This window comes from Xiphophorus couchianus, chromosome 19 (genome assembly GCF_001444195.1).
Source record: "Xiphophorus couchianus chromosome 19, X_couchianus-1.0, whole genome shotgun sequence".
Taxonomy (NCBI): Eukaryota; Metazoa; Chordata; class Actinopteri; order Cyprinodontiformes; family Poeciliidae; genus Xiphophorus; species Xiphophorus couchianus.
The window spans coordinates 9,916,553-9,935,505 of record NC_040246.1 but is presented as its reverse complement, the minus strand read 5'-3'; the positions used below and the strand labels follow the sequence as shown (position 1 = coordinate 9,935,505).

The 18,953-nt window shown below is 39.6% G+C and overlaps 1 protein-coding gene across 1 annotated transcript; it reads left to right on the top strand.

Annotated features, from left to right (window-relative positions):
* Nucleotides 1-398: 398 nt before the first annotated feature.
* On the top strand, nt 399-14,721 carry wdr43 (WD repeat domain 43). The gene is made up of 18 exons (XM_028000666.1): nt 399-640; nt 2,120-2,254; nt 2,521-2,642; nt 5,221-5,341; nt 5,459-5,577; nt 6,943-7,045; nt 7,132-7,196; nt 7,522-7,681; nt 8,385-8,471; nt 8,583-8,708; nt 8,795-8,944; nt 9,048-9,134; nt 9,221-9,252; nt 9,347-9,410; nt 9,495-9,608; nt 10,503-10,572; nt 13,826-13,884; nt 13,980-14,721. The coding sequence occupies exons 1-18, from the start codon at nt 434-436 to the stop codon at nt 14,109-14,111; spliced, it is 1,953 nt and encodes a 650-aa protein (XP_027856467.1). The 5' UTR covers nt 399-433; the 3' UTR covers nt 14,112-14,721.
* Nucleotides 14,722-18,953: the final 4,232 nt, after the last annotated feature.

Sequence of the window (18,953 nt, the reverse complement as noted above, 5' to 3'; positions counted from 1 at the left end):
TCAACTCTTCATTAGTGCAAAGACATTGATGTAAATGATACGACTTATGAGAATTTGTTGAGCTTAATTTAGAGTCTGCTCTTGTTGAAAGCTATTTATCTATTATACTTGTGGTGGGGTGTTCTTATATGTTTTTATGTGAGCAAAATGTGAAAATCTGCAACGTAATTTTGCTGTGCGTTGTTTCTTTGAGATAGCGTTGAATGATAATAAAATACATTTTAAATCTTCAGCCTCGAATGCCACTAACAATATGGCGGACGTGTTCACGTCTCATTTCCTATGTGCGTTGAATTCCGTGGGTTGAACACTGTTTGTTGTCTAGCAGCAGCCAATGAGAAGTCGGAACCCGTGACGCGTTAGTGCGCATGTCCTATCACGGTCACACGTGGTTTGTGTAAGCACGTAGCAGACTCAAATTAGCGCTGCAGAAATGGCGACGGACGGTGTTAGCCTCTCGCTGAAGCTCCCGTGCGTTTTTTCACCCAAATCGCGACAGTACTTAGCCGTGTGTGCCCAGGATGGCAGACTTCGGGTCTGGAACACGGACAGTAAAACCCTTCACCAAGAATATGTGCCTTCAGCCCATTTAAGCGCCACCTGTACGTGCGTAGCTTGGGGACCATGCCGGACAGTGAAGGTAGGAGAGCCCGCTGTTAGCTGCTGCAGCTAGGCAGGCCTAAGAGACTTAAATTGGTGTTTACTTCACCCCAAATCATGAAGTAAGCGACTTGTTGTTTAGATAAAGCGAATACAAAGATTGAGAGTTGACATCGGTGTTACTCCAGACACTTTATATGTTATAGCTGGAGCAAGGCTGCTTCAACTCGACTAGCTGCGCAAACGCACATGTTACTCCACATGGTAGTCACAAAAACCATGGACATCGTCTTGTTACAATTTTACAGTTTAACCTTCTTCTAAAGGTTATGAGAGTATAACAGACTCCTATTTATTATTCAATACTTTGTTTTCATGTTGTTAATTATATAAAATCGTTATGAGAATCAGCATGAGGTGGTGCGCTTTCAAATGGTATACAGTAAAGTTTTGAAGCTTATTAATGTCAGCTAATTGACATTAAGTTTATCTGTTGTTAATAATGCCTGGGATAAGATGAGGTGGAAGTAGAGGATCTGGAAAGTGATAGGAAGATTTTCCGAAACCTCTATGATGCGTGTAAATTTAGGATGCTTAAATCGATCCTAAATCATAAATGATAGAAGATAGCTATATTGATTGTGTAAATGATTGTAAAAAATTGTCAGTCTCTATTTGCATGTTGTGCCCACTTGTTGCCTTACCCAGTAGAGAAACCACCACAAGCCTGGATTTAATAATTGTCAGTTTATTCCTGTTAGTGGTGTAGTATCATTGATTATGAATTGTTGAGAAAAATATTTAAATCTCACAGAAGAACTTGGATTTTATATTACACCCAGTTTCCATTTATTGTGGTTCTGATCTCAGTGGATGCAAGTTAACTCTTATGAAGTGACAGATTTTTGAGCTGGGGGTAAATCACAAAAAAATCCAGAGGAACCGCCTAGAATTAAATGTGATCAATCAGAGTAACATTACATTTTCTTACAATAGATTGAAGTAAATCACTTCTAATCCTTATTGTGGGTAAAAACATTGTGTAGGGTTGCTGTAAAACATTTCTTATCAAACTGCAAAAGGATAAAATGATGAAGAGGTGAAACTGCCAGTACCCAAAATAATGTTTCTGGATATAATATGGCTTACCTGAAACTTTCTGGTTTTAAATAAAAATCATCCAGAACATTATGTATATTATATATATATTTTTATAAATTTAAATTCCGTATTTGTGATGTACATTTGTATTTAAAAGAAACATTCCAAAATGTTTGTGTGAAGTACTAGATTGACCAAAGTGACAACATGTATACAAAGGGACATTATCAAAACCAAAGAATATTCACTCCCGAATGCTGACTGACTTCTTGGTCAGGTGTGTTTGGTAATGTAAATTATAAGTCAACATTTTGTTTTTATTTTTCTCTCTTTATTGGTGCAAAAATGACCTGAGAATTTAAACACAAGTTGCTGTGATTTGGAGACAATCTCTTTATTGTTACAAATCTGTTTTTAGGAGGGGCCTCAGAGGAAGAAGAGGAAATCAGAGGCAGCCCAGGTGGAGGAGAAGGCTGATCTGTTGGCTATGGGCACAGCAGCTGGAACTGTCCTCATCTACAGTACAGCGAAGGGATCCCTGCACTGCACTCTGGTAAACACAGAAATTATTCTGTACTACAATGTTAGTCCAAGCTGTAACCTGAAGCGTTGATATGTCTGACCTTGCAGAATTCTCCACTGAAAGCTTACATGTTTACTGTAGAAAACTGCAATGTTTAAAAAGATAAATGCAGGAGAAATTTTTAGACTGATATAAGCTCAGTTTCTGTTTCTGTACAGACTGTGTAAATTGTCTGTCTTTTGGCATCCTCTAAAAGATTTTTCGGACTTTAAATCCTTAATACTTTTCCCTGGTAGGACGGAGGTCACAGTGGAGGAGTGAACTGTGTCCACTGGCATCCAGAAGACAGCTTGTTATACAGCGGCTCAGACGACACAAACATCGTGGAGTGGGACCTGCAGACCGGGAAGACACGGAGGTCAGTGGCTGCTCCTCCTTTTGAGATGCAGTACCTTCAGGGTGAAGACGGTGGGAGAGGAGAGCTGACTCAGTAGAAAATATATAGTTGGAGAAGATTCTGTTGATATATTTTTTAATTCATTATAAAGTAAATTTTATTATAGAATTGCTCCGCTCATGGTAACGGCATGTTGAAGTAGCTCTGTTATGTTAGGTCTGGTTTGTTCTATCTGTAGACTTTTTTTTTTTAAGTCATTGCATGTTTGGGTAATTGTTCCCTCTGATTTTGGATCCTGTGCAGCTGGACGGATTTTTGCTCGTACATTGTTTGTTTCAGACATGATTAGGCCTGTCACGATAGCAAATTTTGCTCAACGATTAATTGTCTCAAAAATTATTGCGATAAACGATAATATTGTTTGAAGACCTCTTTACACTGATTTAATGGAAATGACATAATAATGCATGCGATTTCCTGCCAAAGATAGATACACTTTATTTTCAAAAGAACACTTAAACACTGAAGCTGATAAACAAAATAAACAAAACAACCGAAAACAAAAATAAAATGCATTCTCAGTCTCCATTAACAAAAAACTCGCTTGAAAAAAAAAACTAAACAACAGAAAGCCAAAGTGGAAATAAATATTGCATTCAACCAAAAGATTATGAAGTCTGTATACTATGTTGCCCTTCAGTAATAATTAGATTTAAGTAGAGAAGATGGGCACATCGACTTCCTGATGCAATAGTTCACACTACATGATTTGTTGCTCCTATTTTTCCCCTTACAACAATCTTAAAACGTTGGTCTTTCTAAGAATGTGTGGTGTGTTACGGTAGATCTTCGTTGCCACTGGGATCTAAATCAGGAGTTTTCCCTGACTGGGAGCTTTAAGGCAGCCTGTTGAATGCGTCAGAAAGCACGGATTCTCCTCGTGTTTTCTGAGGGGAAATTACGTAGGGGAATCCCAAACAGCTGACACAGGCAACACAAGTCCAGCGACATTGGAGATGATATGTGGAAACAACATTAATGTTTATTCAACATGCAAAGAATATAGAAATGACAAGAGGAGGAGTTGGAGCGAAATTGCTACCGCAGTTGAGAAACCCGGTAACTTTTCAGCTGTTCTTCGTTAACGTGACGTAAACAGGTTATAATGATTTTCATTCAGTCAGGACTTTACGCTGACACTAGCCACATGCATTGCAGGTAGATTGTAGTAAAGCATTGATTAATGCCTGGTTTTAAAATTAGTTCACTGGACTTGTAGCCATTATTTTGTGCCCATTGTTGGACACCACACGACAGGAACGAACCCGATCGAACCGTTATACCTAGGATTTCTGTAGGCTAATGTGTGGTCTGTCAGGTTTTGAAAATGGGCCGACAATCGGCCGGCAGCTGTAAGATCGTGTAGTGTGCGCTGGGCTTTACACTAAGGAAATGAGGAAGGGAGGGTCAGTGGAGAGCACCGGAGTTGAGCCTTTTTTCATTCGGTGTCATCAACAGAAAGAGAAAAAGGACAGAAGAGACGATAATGCCGATAATTGAAATGACGTCGATAGTTTTAATTTATCGTACGATTAATTGATTTATCATTTATCGCGACAGGCCTATGTGGAATATTATCTCTGCTGCCTGGAAATTGAGTTGTTGCCGTGTCACGACAGCCATGAGACTGTCATATACCAACTGTCTTCAGCCAGAGGCCTTCCTGATTTTTCTTTTTTTTTGTAACACTGACTGCTACTGGAGATTCTTCCCTCCCACAGCATCAACATCCACAGTGACTCTCTTAAGATGCCTGGATGATATAAGTTATAAGAATATTTTATTTAAATTTGGGATTAAGTATTTCTGAATTGAATTGTTATTGGGTGCTATTTATTTTTTCTGTATTCTACCTCAGTTCAAAATCTGCCCTTCTAGCATATTGACTCTGTTCAACGTAACATTTAAAAATATATATCAGAACGATTTGTTCCTGAAGTACGTTGGTGGATAAATCACTCTGAAAGTATAATTGAACTGCAGGACCAGGGTAGGAATCATTCACCTCTCCCTCCATTTCCTCTGCATCTACTAACTTAAACTCGTATTACTATATTGGTCATTTACAGATATTTGTGGAGAAAAAGGGAGTTAATTCTTTAGCGTTTTGGGATTTAAAACTACTTATTTCGTGAGGCACAAATAAAATCACCCACCCAGAAAAGTACCAAAAACAGGCAGCTGCTCATGGTTAATGTTTCTCATCTCTCATGCTTTACTTGTACGGCAAAATCCTTACAGTTGCACTTCTCTATGGAGTGGTGACTTTTTGTAAGTTTTAAGTTGTTACTGGAACAGAGTAGCTAGAAGGACACTGGTTGTTCTCTTAGTTATTTTCGGCTTCTAATTTGAGCAAAGAAAGTGTGATGAACGTAGATAGCTTCTGATGACATTTGTCTTGTTTTTGCAGTAAAAATCAAGTGAAAAGTCGACACTGCATCTTAAACACTTGGATCAAAACTCACTGCCTGTGATAACTCCACTTCATTAATAAATCTCCTCCCTGTTTTTTCCTCTCTTTTTTTTCTCGTCCAAACAGTAAGTGGAAAGCAGACCGAGCAGCAGTGACCAGTTTATGCGTGAGCCCCGATGGGAAACTTCTGCTCTCGGCTGGACACGTGATCAAAATGTGGGATTTAGAGACAAAGGAGGTCTACAGGGTGAGTCTTCTCATTCTAAAGGTTTTATTTTATCTATAAAGTCTGTGCTGGAGCCTAGTGAGTATAATACGGTTCTGTCTTTTTGATGAGTTCTGCGGTGGGTTCTTCTCTTTGCAGAAATTCACAGGCCACTCCACGGCTGTAACGACCTTGCGATTTGCCACCACGCGGCCTCCCGACAGCAACGGCCTTTACTTCCTGTCAGGAGCAGCACACGATCGACTGCTCAGTGTTTGGTGAGTTAATGAGAACCTTGAATGCTTGAATTTGGGTTATGTTGGTAGATGTTCAGTAAATTTCATGCTCTACCCTGGTCCACTGGGAAATATGCCGTGAGTTAGACTATGCTAAATCCACCACAGTATAGTCCATGATGTTGGGAGGTTTTTGGGCTTTTGACCTTCAGACGATGTCAGAATAACAAACTGAGTTTCAAAATATTATATTTAGGAATCCAGATGACATACCTAACCACATTAAACCCTAATCCATCCCATCTTACTGAACTTCATTACAGTTCGCTCACTGGATGCAACAATCTACTGTTTTCCTCCTGAAAGCCAGAAGGATTTGATCCTCACCACGGCTATCTCACAACAACTTAAAAATGTTGAGGAGAAACTAGATCAATCTCACAAGGCAATTGGTTGCTGAGTCTGACAAAATATAGACTCTGAGCACAGAGCAATGACAATGGGAAACAATTGTTTCTCTTTTAAAAAAAAAAATTGCCTTTAGGGGTAACAGGTTGTGTATTTGGAATAAACGGTGAAAGTGAAAGTCACAGGTGACCTCTCTGAACCAGAAGAGGATGTTGACAAGCGTTCATGTAGTTTATCTGTAACCATCACTACGGCAAATGAGTGGATGAAGCTAACATCTGAAGCTCTCCACACTGAAGCAATGCAGTATTGACGTTGCTTTGATATAGTGAGCACTTACACAGTCTTGTAAATTAACAAAATAGTGAGAAATGTTAGTGCTGGTTTGTGCAGGTATAATTTTCAAGGTATTAAATGCTTTAGGCTACATGCTTAAGCTCAACTATTTGCCTTCATATTATCTGGTCCAGAAGAAATAAGTGGATTTTGTTCTGTTGGTGCTGTGACCTTTACTCTTTCATTTATGGTATAGTAAATTTTTCCAGTACACAAGTTCTGCATTGTTGTACATGACCTATTTTATATTTTATCTTGTTTTTAGAAATTTGCTTTATGTTTTAAAGAAGTAGATAGAAACTCACTGATTCCCTTCGTATCCATTTTCAATTCTAATGTGGCTATATGGAATCATGACCCAAAAACTGATGTAAATGTGATTATGATTAACCTTTAGAATCCTGTTTTTAACCAGTAGCAGCAGAGATCAGATCAGTGAGCATAAAGTGGAACATCCATCAAGACTAATCTGGGTACAGAGCCCAGTTCCTGTGAAATGTGACCCAGCCTGGGGAGCTTTTAAAAGTCAACGCGTGAAACGTTCATCGAAAGTCTATTGTCATCTCAAGTTTAATAGGATCAAGCTGGATATCACAGGTCAGCATGTTTTGATAAACGGCTGAATTAATAAATTGCTCCTGGCCATGTGTGTCTGATGTCCAGGCAAGTACGAGAAGATGGCAAGGACAAAAACTCTGTGGTTTCCTTCACTTTGACGGATGAACCCCAACACGTCGACCTCATCACATCCAGCAGCAAGGAAGAGGTCGGAGCCTGGCATAATGCGTCTGCAAGGAATATATTGTTGTGTTTTCTGTTCACTCCTGACTTGCATGTTTTTATTTCCTGCAGGCTGTGAGGCTGGCAGTAGTGTGTAAGGACGGACAGCTGCATCTGTTTGAACACTTTTTAAATGGGTAAGTCCTGTTTCATCCTTTAAATGGTGGGAAAACCTGAAAGTGGTTAGAAGAAACATCTTAGTTCATATTAAATCTTATGTGCAAAAAAACCCTGGAATAATTTAAGGAGGCACATGTGAAAAGTGACTTAGAACTCAGTAAATTTTTATCTGCTCCAGCACTATTATAAAAAAAGCCTGCTTAAGAGGGGAAATGTTATGGAGCTACATGGGTTAGCCTAACTTTAAAAACGTAAAGATGATTTCAAAGTGTTGGATTTGTTCTCATTTAATCCTTGGGTCGTAGGAAATACCGCTAGATCTAACTTAAGATGTCCACACAGGCCTTGTAAGAAGCCGCTGTCACCGTCGTGTTCGGTGCAGATGTCCGACACGAAGGAGTCCCCGATGCCGATCCCACTGCTGGCCGCTGCCCTTGGAGCCGATCCGCGGTCGGTGCTGCTCGCATACGGCAACTATCTGCAACCCGTTATGGAGAACGCAGTAAGTGGATGTTTTTATCTGTCACAATTAAATGAAGTTTTTAATTGATTTTGGTAATGTGACTCCAGTTAATTTGTGAACTGTGGTACAAATCCAGATGGGACTAAACCTTTGCCTCTGAAAGATGTAAATAAATGCTGGTTATTAGTGTTTTTCTCATTTTTTTTTATAAAACATTTTTTGTAAATTTGTTTGTTTTGTGCATTTTACTTAGATTCCTTTTGGGCACATTGTTCAGAGAATAAAACATTTGAATGAAATTAAAAACATCTACCCATTTTTTCTACTTATCCAGAGTCTTGTCATTTTTTCTTATTTATTTGCATTCATAGATTTTTTTTCCTTGAACTTCACAGACCAAACCTTTGCAAAGAAATTTTATGATGACTGGGATTCAGTCACATGAAACTAAAACTGTTCCATCTGTTTTTGTAACTCCGCTTTTTGTCTTTTCAGTGGAAGATATTCATTTTGATGCTATAATTTCACAGAAAAAAGTAAAAAAATCTCCGTAATGCATGTGTTTGCTGTTTGGTCAGATAAAAGAATTTACACAGAGGTTTAATAGAAATCACAATAGAAAACATCAAGACCTGCCACTCACTGTTTTTAGGAAGAGTTGTGATTACACCTCAATGTTTTTGTCTAAAACTCTGCTCTGGTGGTCTGATTACCTTCTTCTGTTATTCTTCCACCTACACAGGAGATCAACACGGCAGAGAGACATGTCTGTTTGGCTCGAGACCTTAAGACCAACCTGTCCCTTTCTATGGAGACCACTGTCTCTAAGGTAACCAGCCCTTATTTTTTTTCTTCTGTTTTTGATTTGAGGTAGAGAAAAGTTTTCAGCAGGTTATTGTTTCCAGATTCATAATCTGTTCACTAAATCCAACTTGTTCAGGTGAAAACTCCAATCGTCAACGCCAAGAGCAAAGTTTTGATTCCGGGGCTGCCTGGTCACAAAGCTCCAGTAGTGTCGGCTCCACAGGGAACGGAAAAGAGGAAAAAAGACGCAGGCAACAAAGAGGTAGGATTGTCACCACAGACACGGAGCATGTTAATGAGGAATCTTCTCTGCTTGGATTTACTGCATCCATGCATGTTTGTTTGCAGATGTCCATAGCGGAGCGGCTCGGTGAAATAGACCTTGAAGCATCTTCCAGCCAGAAAGGCGCTCCTAAAGCAACGGCCTCGCTGCAGACGGACAACTATGCGGTCCTGCTGATGCAGGGCTTGGAGAGCAAGGACGCCAACATCCTAAATGTACGTTTTCAGACGTTTTCAACATGCTCATTAGTAATTAAACATCAATCAGAGAGTTCAATGCTCAGTTAAGTAAAACAATATGTATTTTTTTTTCTTGCAGAAAGTTTTCCAGACCCGTAAAGAGGTGGAAATAAAAAAGACGGTTGCTCGATTACCGCTGCCTGCTGTCATACCGTTGGTTGAAGAGGTGAGAGCCACTAAGCTTCATTTGAACTCTAGAGACACAAACCTCCATCTCAGTAGCAGTAGTTACTCATCCTCTGTCTTTCACAGCTAACAACGAGGCTCCAGGGAAACCCTTTAGTGTAAGTTCAAGACATTTTCTCTGCAGCCTTTTCCCATTCATGACAAAGTCAAGGTCCTGTGATTTGACATAAAGCCTGTTGTTCCTTCCTGCAGGGCGTGTATGATGGTACGGTGGCTCAAGGCGGTCCTGGTGCACCACACATCATACCTGGCATCCGTAAGTCCATCTTTTCCTTCTCCTCTTCTTGACGTCTAAAGCCAGCAGCCATTAACACGTCACTGTTTCTGCCCTCTGATGCAGCTGCCGGACCTGGTTACCCAGCTGGGCGTCCTGTATCACATGATCGAGAGCAGAGTGAAGATGTTCCACAAACTGACAAAACTGCACGGGAAGCTGCATCTCCTAACAACCCAGGTAAGGGGACTAAAGTATTTTTAAGTCATGTTACATCTGACTCCTCAAAGAAAAGCATCGGTTGCTTTCAGTGATACCTGAAACATACATAAAATGTATACACAGCCAATCTGTGAGCTTTTCAAAATAACCTTTTTTTTTATATATATTATTTATTAGCCAAACTGTGCAGAAACATACAGTGACTACAGCAGAACAACCTTATTTTTCTTTAGTTCTATGATTTGGTAATATTGGTAGATTATTATAATTTTTTTATTTATGTTGCTGATGGTTACATCACTGATTGACATTAATTAGCATAGCTAATCATGAATTATTCTTTCCCTTGCCTTTTGGTTTATTGAGGTGAAGATGTCGAGAATCCAGGTCCTCCTCAATTTGACCTTTTGACTCCAATATCCAGAAAATAGCTTTTGGTTTTGATTCATAAAAGATATTGTTGAATTTTGCCTCTCCTTCACTTGCACCAAACATGTCAAAACCAATATTTTAAATCAATGAATTTCTCGATTTTTCTTTAAAGGATATTTTTTAAATGTCTGCTCCAAGGTCTAAATTGCAGCTCTATCCGTGCATCAATCTGTTTTTCCTGTGACAAATGGACAGTAAAAATTAGAGCGGATAAACCAATTAACATATCAATTTATACTTCTGTTTTTATATTTTGATAGTTATTTGTTTGCAATTAATAAAATGGGCTTAAATGTGAGTTTGATGGGCTTACACTCGTATGTAGAACGTCCCATATTTTTTCCTATCAGGAATCAGAAAATATAATCATAGTGTTTGTTGTGCATCAGAATGACTTTGCAAACCGAGCTCTTCCGTTTCCTCAACCAGTCAGTTTCTGAAATAGTTTCTTAGTAATGTCTTCTCTCATTTGTCCACTAGGTGGCAGCAAACGACGGCAGAAACGCTGTGTCAGATGTCGACCATACAGCTAAACTGGTGTATGAGGAAGGTTAGTGTGAAATCCAAGTGTGTTTTTCAGCTGTTTCCTTTCGTGCCTTTCTTTCTGAACAGTTCTCGCTCATCAAAACCTCCTTTCTGTAACTCAGGAGGATTCAAATGAAAACTTTCATTCAGGTGTAGTTCATCTGTTTTTTTTAGACACCAGCTTCTGACCTTTCACCATCCCATAGTTGACTCAAAGACCTTAGACTCATCCATCGTTCACGCAAACGTGATTCTTGTTGCCTGGCAACCCAACCGTCCATGTCTCCTTTGAGTGGAGCAACAAGTCTGCGCTCTGTTGGCTCTCATTTCTCATTACCTTACTGTATGAAGTACTTAATTGAACCACGTGGCAGGAGAAAACGAGCTTTGCTGAAATAATTAACCTGAGCCTAGAGTTCCTCTCCCGCTACACCTCCCACCACCACTGGTCCAGGATTTTAACAAAAAACTGCTAATGAAAGAAGCTGATGAGCAGGAAGAGGAAGTTTCTTTCCCCTTTGTATCACTGCTGCTGCACTGAGTTTATTATGAGTTCAGCATGGGCGCATGACAGGAAGCTTCAAGCCTTCCTGAGTGCTGAATCACTCAGTGAACTCAATCACTGTGGTTAAAATCCCCCCAAACTGAATTAATGATGAAAATCTGATTATCATGTAGATAAAATTGCTACAATTAAAAATAGCCCCATTGTGAGATTAAATATCCAAATATTTGTGAAGTTAAAAAAATGAATTCATTCATTGACTTGACTGTAGTTGGGTTCTTCATTTTGCTGTCATCATTACCTTCATAAATGTAATGGCTGTTATTTTCTGTTCATAATAACAGGTCCAAAAACAATTTCCTAAAATATAAAATTTGAAGCCAAAGATCTGATTCCTGAAGGGTTATAATGCTGTTTTAGTTTGTTTTTTTCCATATCGACGTTCCAAAGGAAATGGACTCAAACAGCCCTGATTCTCTTGTGTTGTTGCTCATAAGTTTAAACCCATGTGTTTGAATCTAAAGATTATAATCCCATAAATAGACAACTATCTGAATTGTGTACTATCTAGTAACATTGTTTCCTTCTGCAAGCTAAAAATCTGTGTAAAGGTTCTGTTTTATCAGTGGCTTTAGCCTGATACACATCCAAGGAGTCTGTATCAGATTAGATTTATAAAATAATTTCACTCTATAATAATGCTTGTATCTGAATCTGACTTTAAATACTTTCCCACATTCCCTTAAGTTTGTACAAACTTTAGTCAGAGCCATTTATTGATTCTTCTAATTAAAAGCTGCTTCATGATAACTCCAGTGTTCAATTTAAGGACGGCTTTCAGAGTCATGAAAGAGAGATAAAAAGAGCAACGTCTGAGATTTCAGTGTTTTCCTGTCTTAGATAATTATAGAAAATAAAACTAGAACAGGGAAACTTTAGATTATATTCTCTGTCCTGTTCTCTGCATTGTAAATGTATGAAGGTTTTAAAACAAGCTTCTCCCACCAGTACACTGGTTTCATAGAGATCCTTATAGTTGCCTTATTACCAACTCTTTCTTTATCAGGATATAAATTAATCCAGAACTGTTTCTGTGCTGAGTTATTACACTGGTAAAGGAAGGATCTTACTTCTTTTGCTTTTTACCCCAAGCTGATTTATATTTTTGTGTGTTGATCTCATCTATCAGCTTGTGTCCCTTCAGCTCCTTTCAGTCAACTCATGTCAGTAGCTTGCTTAGCCTTCAGTCCATTTGTGAAGCTCTGTCCTTTCAGCCAGCAGTCCACTCGTTTGGTCGTCCATCGAAGAGTCTGTCCATCTGTTTGTTAAGCCAGCAGTCTGCTGGTCCGTTGATTCAGTTCTTCAGTAGAGTAGGCATCCAACTGGCCCTCAGTCCTTAGGGTCATCCCGTTGGCCACTAATCTGTGGTGCATTAGTCAGTTCTGCTGTGCTTTGGGTCAGCTGTCCTTCCAATTCCTAATTCATCTGTTTACGCTGTCATCCATGGAGCCAACAGTACTCCCTCTCTCCTGCATGTTTTATTTTCATTGATTCAGCTATCTGTCCATTTCAGTCTTTCATTCATCTTTTTTTAGATGCCCTGTTATGACATCTGTCTGTCCATTCAGCCAGGGAATTAAATATGGACACTTGTTGTAGGTTTTGTATTTATTTAAAGGCTGAGAACACTTTTTACATCAGCTGTAAATTTGCAGAAAGTCTACATTTGTTTAAACCAGGGGTCTTTAGAGCCCTTTTTCTTGCAACTTTTGGATTCATCTCTGCTTTAGCACACCTGAAACAGAAGTCTGAATTACGTTCTTGGCATGTCAAAATGTTTTGCAAAGGCCCGGTCTATTTATTTGATTCAGGTGTGTTAAAGAATGGATGCATTCAAATGTTGTAACCCAGCAGGGTTTCCCCCAGAAAACCTGCTAATCCTGGTGGTAGCGGTGCTAAGGCAATCCACCGGCAGTTCGCTATGTCTGCCTTAAAATATTTAAAAAGTAAAAAAAATTTGAAGGCGCACAAGCTCAGTTTAATGCGTCAACTACAAACCTAGCTTAATCTGCTTTTACTGTCCCTGTCACTGGTGCATAAAAAAATCCTACATAAAATAAACGAAGCTTAGCCTGGCGGTGGGCAGCTAAAGCCTGGAGGCCCGCCAGACTATTAGGAAACCCTGTTTAAACCAGCAGTCTGGTTTAAACAAACGGGCCAAAAGTAATTCTGATATTTCAGTCTGGAAACGTGTTTAAGTTTTCAATGAAGCTTAAGAGTTTATTTTTTTTAATTCAGTTACTTAAAAAAAAAAAAAAGCTAAAGTACTTATGTTTTTTGTTTTTTATTGGGGGGAGGTTTAGTCAGTTTGTCCTTGATTTTTATGTCATCTTTCTTTTTCCAGAGCAGTCATATCTTTATAGACTGATACTGTTCTGTCTCCTCACTACTGTGGGGTAGCGGAGCAGTAACGGAGTGCATTTAAATCCCATGTAGTCGTAGTTTTACGTTTCTTCAGTAATGATAATGATGGCTACCTCCTTTTACAGTCTTGTCTCCGTTTGTTGGGACCTAAAGCTGCAGAATATGCAGCAGCATCACTGTGTTGGCATCAAATAACAGCGTACTGTCATTACAAAATGGCCCGGCCACATTGAAATGCAAATGCTAACACTTTGAGCCCTTTTCTTTTTCATGAGGGACGGCTGGTTTCCAGACATTCAGGATGAAAGCCCTGCAGCTCATTCACTTTCCCTTGTTTGCCCTTTTGCAGAGTCATCTGACGAAGAGGAGGCCTCTGGTGACGAAGCTTTTCCCAATGAAGACTCTGATGTAAGTTGAACTGACTCATCAAAACACCATTTTTTCTATAATAGATTTTCAGATCATCCCTGAAATTATTTTTCTTCTTCTTCTTTCTGTCTCAGCACTGGGAAGAAGAGGAGGCAATGCAGGAAGACGAAGGTGACGAAGAAGATGAGGATCCAGACAGCAGAACGGAGCCCAAAGCGAACGGAGACGAAGACATGGAGCACGAAAATGAGAGTGAAGAAGAATGAGAACAAAACCATTTCAACGATCCACAAGGACCTGAAAGAGTTTATATATGAACTGTTGTATTATTTTGAAACTTTTTGATTTTATTATCAGAATAAAAAATTAAGGGACACATTTCAGGTAGGCCTTCCCTGCCTCTCCATGTCGGCTCGGCCGCTAAGATCTCCAGCTTGTGGTTCTTCTCACCGACTGAGCAACGTTCAGTGAAACTACAACTGATGGAAATCCTCAACTGTTCTGCGCCAGCCTGCATCCCAGCTCCACATCCACTATCATAGAAAAGCTCGGCTGCTGCTCAGTTCATCTTCTGCATTCCTAAATGTGTCCTTAATAAGTAAAGTATTAGAACATTGTTTGTTCATAGTAATATTAGTCTCTCTGACTGGTTTAATTTAACTCTCTGGAGCAAACACATGCAAGCTGAGCACCGGAGTGGAGCTGGGATGGAGACTAGCCCCCGCCTGGTTGTCAAGGATACAGGAGGTGGGACTGCAAGGTGAGACCATTCAGTCCCACACAGTGTAAATCTATATGTACAGTGAAGTGTTTGTACAAGCTCTTCCCTCTACACAAATCTTTGGAATTAAATGAACTTCTGTAAAGTCTCCTGAATGACATCTCTTTACTGTTTTTTTTTTTTTTTTTTAAACATGTCCCGTCTTAAATTGGTTTCTCTCCACTGCCTTCATCTTCAACCCCCCAAAGCAGAGGACCAGCTTACTGAAACAAATCAGGACTTTTGTGCCGAGTCGGGTTTGACTTTACCGTCTGAGGTTGTGTGCGTGTTTCAGAGGTGTTGCAGAGTGGCTGGTGAAACGGCTCGAGGTCAGAGTTCAGCAGATGACAATCCCGAAGTAGATGGTGTGTATGATGCAGTCAAGCAAAAGGACCAGGAATGTCTGATAAAATAAAACTTCCTTTCTGAAATGTACTGGATTTTATCACCTTAAAAATTCTTGAACTGTCTCCAGCAATAGTGTGATAGAAACGTACAACCCCATTTTGCAAATGTCCAGTGTTTATAAAGAGGTTTTTCTGTTTATTGTAAATTTAGTGAGCAGGTTTTGGTACATGACCTGACATGCCACACTGAATTGATAAATTATATTTTTAAGTCAACATACTGAAATGTTTTGCTTTATTTTTAGCAGCAATAACCCCCAGTCATCAGTTTCTACATTTCTATATTACCATCAGTCTTTGAAGCTCTCTTTCATTAACAACATGGCTTCAATTCATACATTTTTTGCTGCCTACCCGTTTTTGCTTAGCTTTCTTATAGTTCCACCAACACACAATTTGGGATCTGGGCTTCAATGAGACCTATGCAGTACCTTTATTCATTTTTTGGCCTTTTTGTTGTTGATCTGATGCTTTGATTTGGATCATTGTAGTGTTTGGTGAGTCTTGCACATTATGTAACAAAAGTCTGAGGACAAAACAAAACAGCTGGATTTATACTGTGATCAAATCACAAACGGGTGAACTATGTTTGCTAGCTGGGAGACTTCTGGAGGCGATCAGCTACATGATTTTACTTGGGGACATTGGAGTAAAGGGGCAGATATGCATTTTTGTTTGTAGAAACTACTTTTTGTAGTTTCCTACCATAAAACCCAATTAAAATGCACCGAGGTTTATAGTTTTAATGTGTTAAAACAATATCGACAGTTGTGAATCCACAATTATCTTCATGCGTTCACTGTCTTCTGGGTTTCTTTATTTTAACTTTCGATAAATTAAAAATAATTCAGAGAGGAATTTTAATGTTAGTAAAATTTGATGGAAAATGAGTACAGAATAAAGATTAAAAAGATCCAGATTTTAAAATGTCATTAAGAAAATAAACATTTCACTAAGTTATATTTGCCATTTCCTCATCTCTTCTCCAATTCTATAGTCCATTTTAAAGTTTATGGTTTATTTAAAGATGTGTGGGACACATCTATTTAAAGGGCGTTTCTTTCATCTTTCATATTTAAGAGGCTGGGCTTAAGTAGAAGTAGATTTATCCGTTTCATCATTATTTGCATTCTCAAGCACATTAAAGCCAGAGTCCACCTACAAACCCCTCACTGACCCCTCTTAGACTGTCCAAGGGCAATCATTTCACCACAGCACACGACAGCCGGATTAATTTGGCATCACGTTCACAGGCCAGTAGCTGCGGTTCCTTTGTCCTTTGGCCTCAGGGTCTCTTTAAGATAAGCAGAATCCGTCCGCTCTGTTCATTAAAGCTCCCCGGAGAGTTGTCTTCTGGCCGTGCAATTGACACCACTTCGTAAGAGAGTGGATAATCCAGAGAGGAGGCGTTGGCTCATTAGTGGAGCGTTTGAGTTAAGTTCAGCTGAGGGCGGTGAAGAGAAAACAGTCTGTCCTTTCCCCAATGATTAGTGATGGCTGGCTAGTTGGAGCCTCCAGTGCTGGTGGTTAACCATTCATGGACTAAAATGTCATTGTTCCACTGAAGCTTTAATTGTATGAATGAACACTAGGCTCTCTGCAACACTGAATAATGCATTTATGGGTGTGCTTTAAAAATGAATGGGATGCATAATTCACAAGCTACATTAGTTCAAACTTTTTAACAGTGCAGAAACACTTTGAGGCACATTGTTCCAGTGGTTCAGGCTGCAGGGAAGGTGCAGAAACAAACATCCTGATGGAGACACTGGGGAGACTTTGACTTTTTAAATGTTGAGGGTGAAAGCATTCAACTGTACCGTAATGATGGATATCAAGTTGTTGTAACTATATATATACTGTATATATGCATATATATACAGTATATATATATTCATTTTCAAAGAAAAACATCAGCTATAACACTGAGCTAATATAAACATTTCAGAGGAAGCAGCCATTTCAGGAAGGAAATGAAAGCAAAATGAGTGCATGAATTAATGAGGTTCTTAATATCACTGCTGCATAATTAAAGCATAAGTAGATCCTATCAATGTGTGTCTCTTTATTAAATGAGACGTGTATCTTTAAGGCAGAAAGTTTCAGCCCGGGTTCTCATGTTCAGAGCTTCCTCTAAAGCAAGGGTCTCAAACTCCAGGCCTCGAGGGCCGCAGTCCTGCAGTTTTTAGTTGTGCCACAGGTACAAAACACTGGAATGAAATGAGTTAATGACCTCCTCCTTGTGTAGATCAGTTCTCCAGAGCCTTAATGACCTAATTATTCTGTTCAGGTGTGGTGCAGCAGAGACACATCTAAAAGTTGCAGGACTGCTGCCCTCGAGGACTGGAGTTTGAGACCCCTGCTGAAATGCCACCATGTGGTTTGAAAATGCTTTCAATTCATTTCCATATTCAGGCTGCTGAAGGCAGTGATTTTAACAGTCAGATGATTTTTAATGTTTCAAAATGATACACAGTTGATAGATCACTTTTACTGCTCAGGACTCTCTGACCTGATAAGTGAATCTCTGCAGCTCCTCCAGAATTGCTGGATTTTATGGTCGCTTCCGTAGTCTGTCGATTTTGACGGACAGCCATGTCTTGCCTGCTGATATTTCAAACTGAGTAACATGTAGATTTAGAGGATAAAAATAATAGAACAGAACATCCTGTTAAATGTTTACTCTAAAATCCCCATAAAATCACATGATCTTGGGCGTGCCGTGGTGGCGGAGGGGTTAGCACGACCCACATTCAGAGGCAATGTAGCCTCAACGTGGCTGTAGCGGGTTCGACTCCCAGACCCGACAACGTTTACCGCATGTCTTCTCCCCTCTCCTTCCCCCTTTCCTGTCAGCCTACTTTGAAAAAGGGACACTAGAGCCCACAAAAAGACCCCTTGCGGGGCGATAAAAATAAAAAAAATCACATGATCTTTATCTCCAGCATTTATAATTGACAAATTGTAGACATTACAGATATTCTTGCGTTACCATAAGCAACGAGTCCCAGGACCCTTATGCTGAAGTCCCACAACGCCTCTATATGACACACCCTAGATGTTGTCTTTGTAGGCCCCCAGTGAATTTCTATAAGCCCTTCAGAGCCACGTCCTGTTTCAACAGAGCAGGCCACAGGAGACAGTGGGAGCAAGCTAAAAGGAGAACATCAGTCCAGGAATAATAAACAGCCTCTTCGGAGCACTGACAAGTGGATGAAGCCAACTTGTGTCATTCCTCATGCCCACAGAGAATTATGTGAGAAAGAGTCGTCCACCTGAGAAATGTTTCTCATCTAACGCCTGAGGGCATTTTGACAGGAGCGTCTTACATATTTCATTAGAAGTCTGACCAGTCAGAGCTAAATTCTGGAGTCCTAAACAGAAAGGCTGACAGTGTTTACTTTCTGTCTGACATGTGGACACCTTGTTATTTACACCACAGGCAGAGAGGGGATACAATCTTTACTCAATGTTATGTTTTGGGGTTTTTTTGTTGCCATTTTTAATGGTTTGACATTATTTCTGTTTTGCTTTCAGTCTCAAAATGTTCCGTTTCAACCTACAACATCGCGAGGGCGCAGAAATTACACTCCTACTCCAGCTGTCGCTACGCTCTTGTTCAAACTGTCATTTACAGAAATATTATCAGGTTTCAGGTCTAAAAATGGCATCCACTGCATTCCTGAGCCATGGTTTCCAGGCTTGTTGATGTTTTACATTTGGACTTTGGCTGCTTTTATACATTTTAGTGGTTTAGATTTTAGAGTTTGTTTTCTTTATCTGTTTTGATTTACTCTGACCTGTGAATCAATGGGGTGTAAAAAAAAAGGAGACAGCCCGTGGTTGCTTTCTTGAAGGATGTTCCTGAATCTGTCCCACTGTTATTTTGTTGACCACCTTGTCTCTCAGTTTGACAGTTTTCTTCTTGACATCAGAGTGCA